Below are 7892 nucleotides of genomic sequence, written 5' to 3' on the forward strand. Positions count from 1 at the left end.
CTATATAACACAAAGAATAACTTCTGTTTAGTAGCTCTGAATTAATGCTGAAAAGGTACAAGGGAAATTCAACAGTTTCTCTGTCCAAGTACGAACTGAACCTTTAAGATAAAAACTTATATTTTATATTCCGAAGTAGTTGCCTCTCAGTGCAATACATATGTTTAATTTTTACTTTAGGGACTTCATTCCCTCAGAATATAAATTAAGTTACTGAACTTTGAAGAAGGCAGATACAGCATCATTCAGTTCATCATCATTGGAAAACTTATTTTTCTCTGAAATTTCATCAGGAGATTGAATGAGAATAGTTACATAGGATGTGGGCTTAGGCTGTGACTGTAGGTTGGGTTGTTGAGTTTGTGAATGCTCCAGTCTGTGCAACAGCCTGGGCATTCCATTATTTGTTTGCAAGGTATAGTCATGGGGAAGAATTTCCTTAGTCCCAAGAGACAGTAGCCATAATTGCCAACACATTTCTGAACACTATATTTACATGTTGTTCGGCTTCTGGTTCCCAGCAGTGAACCTATAACAGTCCACCTATGTGTCTGTATACTCTTCAGAGAGCTCAGAATTTGCAGTTCAGTATCAGTAAATACAAATCAACATTCTTGATACCCAACACAAATTGAGTTGAGGCGTAAAGAATTTTTCATAATTATTTAGTCTCTACCAAGCTGGAAGACTAGTGGCCTCCGTAGTCTAGCGGTAACATTCCCACCTCATGACTCGTAGTACGCAGGTTCAAATACCCGGCGGAGGTCGTCGAATTTTTAAGGGCTGAAAAATTTAGGGAACAAGTCCTCCGGGAGGGACTTTAAGCCGTGGGTCCCGTGTCGTAGCTTCACGGCACGTAAAAGAACCTCATATCTCCAAAGGAGGTCACTGAGCCAAATTAATGGACGTTTCCCGCCCAACAGCAGTCTCTAATACCTGTGGTAGATGGGGGAAGCATTATAGATACCTCTCAGCTAGTAGAGCCGGTCTCGCTGGCTGGGCGGAACTGATGGTAAGCACCAGTACCGGTAGGATATAGAGACTGGTAGAAATCATAGAGGGAAGCACAATGGACCAATACAGGTCTAAGTGCATGGGGAAACCCACCCTCTCCAATAACTAACTAACTAAGCTGGAAGACTCCTTCTTTACTGCCTGTACTCAGCTGCTTATTCAGCATATTCTCAGCTACCCTTATATGTGGAGACCAACCCATCTCGAAACCAATCAGGTTCCCTAGCCAATTAGCCCAACATACATATGTTATCTCGTTACTGTTTCTCTTTATGCACAGGGAAATGTAATGTTTAAAAGCCAGGAAGAGGCTACTCAACCAGCAGATAGCAGTGTTATAAACAGAGTTTCAGCCATGCTGAGTGTAACTTCAGGGGAGCTTAACAAAGCGCTAAGTGGGCGAGTCATTGCAGCCCGTGGTGAAGTCATGCAGAAAACACACACACTACCCGAAGCAGAGTATGGAAGGGATGCCCTGGCCAAGGTGAATATAAGTCATTTGTTCAGCTCCTGAAAAATAGTAGGGTCTCTCAAATCTTTCAGCCATGCACATGTTTTATTTCATCTGTATGAGTATAATATCAGTATGATATAGATGCCGGAAGCAGCATCATCAGCAACGACTTGAAGCACAGAGCAAATGATGCTCGAGACGGTTCAAGTTCGTATAGCAACAGGCGTGACCAGAGTGGGTTGAACGGCTGTTGTACTGCGATGTGGAAAGCAAATGGAAAAACTACCACATTATCACTTTTCCTGGATAGTCTCTTTCCAAAAACAGAAGATCACATTAAGTGGAGGAACTGTTTTGGAAGAGACTGTGGACCTGTCATCTGACAGATTACTGATGAATGAATGAATAGTAGAGTATCAGTATAATACAATGCTACTTTCAGAATTAACTCAGAAATTGTTATCAATCTTTAGTCTGAATCTTAGTTCCATCACATTCGACATTCTTTCTAGTACTGTTTATATCCAGCAGACACTGTGTACCTGCATTTATTCATCTTTTCTGTGTCATCTTTTGTTCCCCGACTGTTCATCCTGGCTACTTGTTCAGAACTTATAACTCCAAACCCTAACAATAACAAACTTAGGAAATGATTATCTGATACATTAATTAAGTAGCCAACATTATTAGTTGGTGTCTCACAGTGGACATACTGGGAACCCAGTAGTTATTCCTACAGCTCTGAAATGCAAGCACCCCAGAATTCTTAAAAGCTGTAATTTTAGTGATATTTTAAGTGAATCAGGGTCTAAGCTATTAGAAGAAGTAAATATAGCCATAAGATGAGATCAGATCTTTATTTGATTTGCCATTACAGTATAAAATGTTTACATTCCAGAGCAGTAAATTCCATTCCATTATCACGGATGTAAGAAATGCAACAATGAAAGCATTTTTTAAACCATAGATGAATGATCTTGTTGTTAACAATAAAAAGCTGGTGAAATGCAGTTTATAGGTGAAATTTTTGGAAAATCTGTATATTTTTCTCCCTTTACCTCTAGGATCTGGTATATTTTTTGGTTTTTAGGTAAATAGAGGTGGAATATTTTCACAGCGTTTTTGTTATAAAATGTCATTGCCTGCACAGTCATTGTCACCATCTCTGTAATTTCAGGCTGTGTATGACAGACTGTTCACATGGATAGTTGGGAAAATTAATGCTGCATTGAATGTGCAAGGTGAAACTGGAAAGAAGTCATACATGGGAACAGTAATTGGTGTTCTGGACATTTATGGATTTGAAATCTTTGATGCCAACAGCTTTGAACAATTTTGTATAAACTACTGCAATGAGAAACTGCAACAGCTTTTCATTGGTAAGTGGAAAGATTTTACATAATATATATTTCACAGTTACAGAGATATGTGTTAGGAGAGATGCTGAGGTACATTGTACTACTGTGTTATAGATTTTGATTCAGCACACACATACAGCTTGATAGTACAGAGTTGTCAGTTGCTTCAACATTGCCCTGTGACTTCTGTCATGATTTTTCGTTGGCATTTGTACCACATGCTCCACGTGCGTCCAGAAATGTATTGTCTAATGATTGTAAAAGCAGCTGCTTTGTAGTGTTCAAACTGCATTGTTGTTTGAAACATGACTGAACAAGTCTCTGGTTCTGATTTTGATGGGTATTTTCTGGTTGGAACCAAGGAAGAAACAACATGGAGACCACATTATCATTTGTCAGAAGATGTGGCATTTGTGAAACAAGGGTGCTTCAAAGAGAGAAGTTATGAATGTATAGATGGCCATATCAGAGAACTGTAGATATCTTCACAGAATTGCTGGGGTTTGGGACTTTTCCCATCATCCAGTATTCTAGAAAATATAAAACACGACATTTTGGAAACTGTGTCTGTTTCCGTCCTCAGGTGAGGGGAGAGGGAGACACCTACTCAGTTGGGCACCTTAGAAAGAGCTAATCTCAATCACTGAACAATGCGTCTCAGATTTATATAGCTATTTAATCACCTGAGACCAGGATAATTCGGCAGAAGATAACAAGAAAATATGCAATAAAAATTGTAATTAAGCATGCACATGCCTAGATATCTTGTTTTGCAAAATTTAAATGGGACTAGTTAGCTCACAACCAGTATGAACTTTTGGATTTTTGATGTAAAAAAATGCCCAACTGTAAATGAGTTTTATTGTTTTGATAGTAACGTGAATTGTAAGTGAGTAAATAGCTGGTTTTGTTTCAGTGTACAAGGTAGACAGATACATTTCCTACATTTCCTGCTCTTTTTTATGTATAATTTGTATACCTTATATATTATTCCCTTTATTTTAGGTAATTCTAAATTCCTGAACCCTAGCATTAATCCACTATTGTGACTCGTTTCAGTTCAGTTTGAACCCATAATCGTGAACGCTTCACTTCTCACCACAACAGTTAAACAAATACACTATAAGCTATTTTAGTGCAATATTTACTGGACAGAGATCCTCTTTTTATATTTCTCATTAACAATGCTTTGATTCCCATTGGTATGTTGCATGCTGGCAGACTTGTCAGGAAACAGAAACTGCACATATGCTGGTACAGTTTATACAACAGTAAGTCAATAAGTAAGTTACAAATGGATATAGAACTTAAACAAATAAGAGTACTGATTTGAAAAATGCTTTTATTTCTCACCATAATCTCCCTGTACATTGAGGCACTTGTCCCATAGTTTCACAAGCCCCTGAAAACCAGCAGCATAAAATTCTTTGGGATGCTATCCGAACCAGGGGATGACTTCCCTTTCTACAGCTTCATCGTCAGCAAAATGTTAGCCAAAAGATGATGTTTAAGAGGGTCGAACAAATGGAAGTCGCTTGGAGCAAGGTCAGGGCTATATGGAGGATGCTCGAGGACTTCCCGCTTGAAATTTCGCAGTGTCTCATTTGTCTTGTTTTGGTAGTATGGGGACATGCATTGTCATGCAAGAGCAACATGCCTTTGGTGAGGAGTCCTGGTCACTTCTGTTGAATGGCCTTATGAAGTTTCCTGAGGATGTTACAGTAGGAGTCGGCATTTATGGTTTGTCCTTGAGGCTGGAATGCAGTGAACAGTATGCCTTCGTGATCCCAGTCACAGCCTGGTTCTGACAGCAGCCCAAAGAATTTTATGCTGCTGGTTTTCAGGGGCTTGTGAAACGATGGGACAGGTACCTCAATGTACAGGGAGATTATGTTGAGATATAAAAGTATTTATCAAATCAGTTCTCTTATTTATTTGTTTAAGTTCTATATCCATTTGTAACTTACTTATTGACTTACCTACGTATTTTGACCTTGAGGCTAAACCCAACAATAAGCATACCAGCAAACATGTTTTTTAAGAAAAAGTGCAGTACTTTACTATGACAAACATTTTGGGCAGTTGGGCTTGTGCCTGCCCTGGACACAGAGTGGCTGCCTACCTGAAATGTGACATCAAACCACTCACCTATAGTTAGGGTTCAAGAAATATGTTTGCCCACTTAACAGAAACCTGTGAGATTTTAGATGTAATAGCAAGTAGTTTTAAGTAGAATTTGTGAAACCTTGGATACAGGTACCTACATACTTTCCTACAGTAAATTTGGTCCAATTTTTGAACAGACGTCATAGATCATTTCATGCAAGAATCTTAGACTTCCATCTGGAATGAAAATAAGAAAGCACAGACACAATTGTTAATGGACTGTACAAGAGAGACCAACTACCAGGCAAGCATAATTCTGTATGTTGTTAACTTACAGTTGTGTAGGGTATAACTATTACATTTGTCATGCTATAATTATATTTGTAACATAATATTTCTTTGCTTTTCAGCAGTGTTTTGGAGATCAGAGGTAACATTTGTCTGTGTTTGTTTTTCTCTTTGCACACTGTATGCATGTGTACTGAATTTTCAGATTGTAATGTATTGTTTGTAGAGCATCATGAGTTGAGGTGCAGAAAGTGACTCTGTGTGATGTTATTTAGAAAATGTTAGACATTACATATCTTTCCCAAACATTTTAAAATTGTTGAACGTTTGTTACTTGTTATTAATTTTAAGATCCATTTATATTGCTGCAAACAGCATATGCTCAAAAGTATAGGCCATGGTTATTACAGTTGGTCATGTTACACTAATGATTCTGAAACCCTTTGAAACTTGATGCTAATGTTATGGAATTGTCAGTCATTCTATTTATAACTATTAGTGCTACTGTAGCAAAACATATATTGAATAGTACTTGCATGCATTTGAATCATCTTGGATCTCAACAAGCGTATTAGTTAGAAGATCTAAGAAATATGTATATGTTTATGTATCATGAGAAATCCTCAGCACTGGGCACCGCTGTTTCATGACTGTATGGTTTAAATATCATCATATTTATTTTCCATGATCACTTCCAAATTTCATATGGTCTGTGTTATTCATGATGGTGGATTGTATTACTTAGATTTGGGGTAATAATCTAAAACTGGCTTCTGATAGTTTCATTAGCCTGTAATAATCATATTATTCCTTCTCATGTAAACCAAATTACCACTGCTGTTGGTACAGTGTTATTGAATGAACAAAAAAAAGCATATTTGACCTTAAAGGAAAAAAATGAGTCTTGATATGACATACGGTATAATGTAAACAAATGTTAGATCCAGTTTCCACGCCTGTAAACATTGTAGCTTTTTGTGGTAGTTGTAGCTTGTAGCTGTCTATAAATCAAACTGTGTAGTGTCGAATGATTGGCTGAAATTTGATTGGAAAAGAGGTGGAAGTGTATAGTTGTGGCCTAGTACTTTTCTCATACGATGGGGTACCCAAAAGAAACCGAACTAATTTTGTTGTGGGCAGAGCTTTTGTAGTACCGCATTTTGCCACTATGAGCGAATAGAGCTAACATTCCTGAGTCGATAAGCCAACTGCCATTGCTTCAGAAGGTAAGGACTAGTTTTGGCAGAGTTTATAATGACAACTGTTTTGTGTGATTGTCATTTTTGAAATGGCTGATTTTCATGAACAGTGTGCGGCAGTGAACAGTGTCTGCTCGGGAAAAGTGGAACAGAAACTCTTGAAATGTTAAAAACGGCATACAAGGATGATGCTATGGGGAAAACTCAAGTGTTTGAGTGGTTTTCCCGTTTAAAAAATGGTGAAATGTCAATTGATGACAAACCTCGTTCTGGTCGTCCTTCCACGGCCCGAACACATGAAAATGTTGAAAAAATTCGTGAAATCATCAAGGAAGATCGACAACGGACCATTGAAGAAATTGTGGAGCTGTCGGGAGTGACTTGGAGCTCAGCGGCCAGATTTGTGGCAGTCGGGTGACTGGTTTTTCCATCATGACAATGCCCCTGCTCACACAGCCCTGTCTGTATGACAATTCTTGACCAAAAATGGTATGACCCCTGTTCCTCACCCTCCATACTCACCCGAACTTGCCCCGTGCGACTTTTTTTTGTTTCCTCGAATGAAAAGAGACATGAAAGGAAAAAACGACAGAGGCGCTGTCAAGCATCTCAAAAGATGAATTTAGACAATGTTTTGAAAAATGGAATAAAAGACTAGACAAGTGTATTAGTGTAAGTGGAGAGTACTTTGAAGGGGATTGAAGGTTTGTGCTTAAAATTTGAATAAATAAGTTTTAAAAAAAATAAGTTCAATTTCTTTTGGGTACCCCCTCATATTTGTCTAGAGAGGCAGAAGAAAATTACAGAAAAAGATCTGCCTGGATAGTAAGTGTCACAACCAGGAATCAGACGAGGTACATCCCAAATACAAATCAGAAACTGTACTGTTTGAGCCAACTTTCTTTATTTTGTGGCTGTTGGTAAAAGGTTTGCAAGACATAATTTAATTTGTGATTTATATTTTAACCTTTACATGGACTTTTAAATGACAGTCTTTTTCTCTGGTGACTGGATGATTAAGATATTGGGAACACTGAAAATCACTGTGTCATAAACAAAAAACAAGGTCCACATTAGCACCAAACCACAGTGAGAGCCAGAACTCTTCAGCATCAGTTGAAGAAGTGAAAATAAATATGCAAAAAGGCTTGGAGTGAAACTTGCATTATCAGTTGAAAATACATTTTGTTTTTGTTCAACGTCTGGATTATGAGACCCATTATCAAGTAAATTCTTTCCTCTAACTTACAAATACTGTTCACCTCTTTTGTGACAATGCATAATTCATTAAATTAATGGTACAGTTGATCAACTCTGTAGGCAGTTAATCTTTAGCCTTTCCTTGTGTTCCTCAGTCATTCCAGATGAGTGGCATTACCATAAAATGGTCTCCAGCCATTTGTCTTCTGTCGCCCCCCCCCCCCAAAAGCAAACAAGCAAAATGTACTTTCCTAATCTGAGATTGCATGGGAG

General features: G+C 38.1%; 1 protein-coding gene across 2 annotated transcripts in view; it reads left to right on the forward strand.

Annotated features, from left to right (window-relative positions):
* LOC111873900 (unconventional myosin ID) overlaps window positions 1-7892 on the forward strand; it is a 42406-nt gene that overhangs the window by 13199 nt on the left and 21315 nt on the right. For both annotated transcript variants that reach the window (XM_023868972.2, XM_023868971.2), the window contains exons 6-7: window positions 1295-1498; window positions 2646-2847. In XM_023868972.2, coding sequence (XP_023724740.1) covers window positions 1295-1498; window positions 2646-2847 — 406 coding nt within the window. The remainder of the gene's footprint in view (window positions 1-1294; window positions 1499-2645; window positions 2848-7892) is intronic.

This window comes from Cryptotermes secundus, unplaced genomic scaffold, assembly GCF_002891405.2.
Source record: "Cryptotermes secundus unplaced genomic scaffold, Csec_1.0 scaffold597, whole genome shotgun sequence".
NCBI classification, from domain to species: Eukaryota; Metazoa; Arthropoda; class Insecta; order Blattodea; family Kalotermitidae; genus Cryptotermes; species Cryptotermes secundus.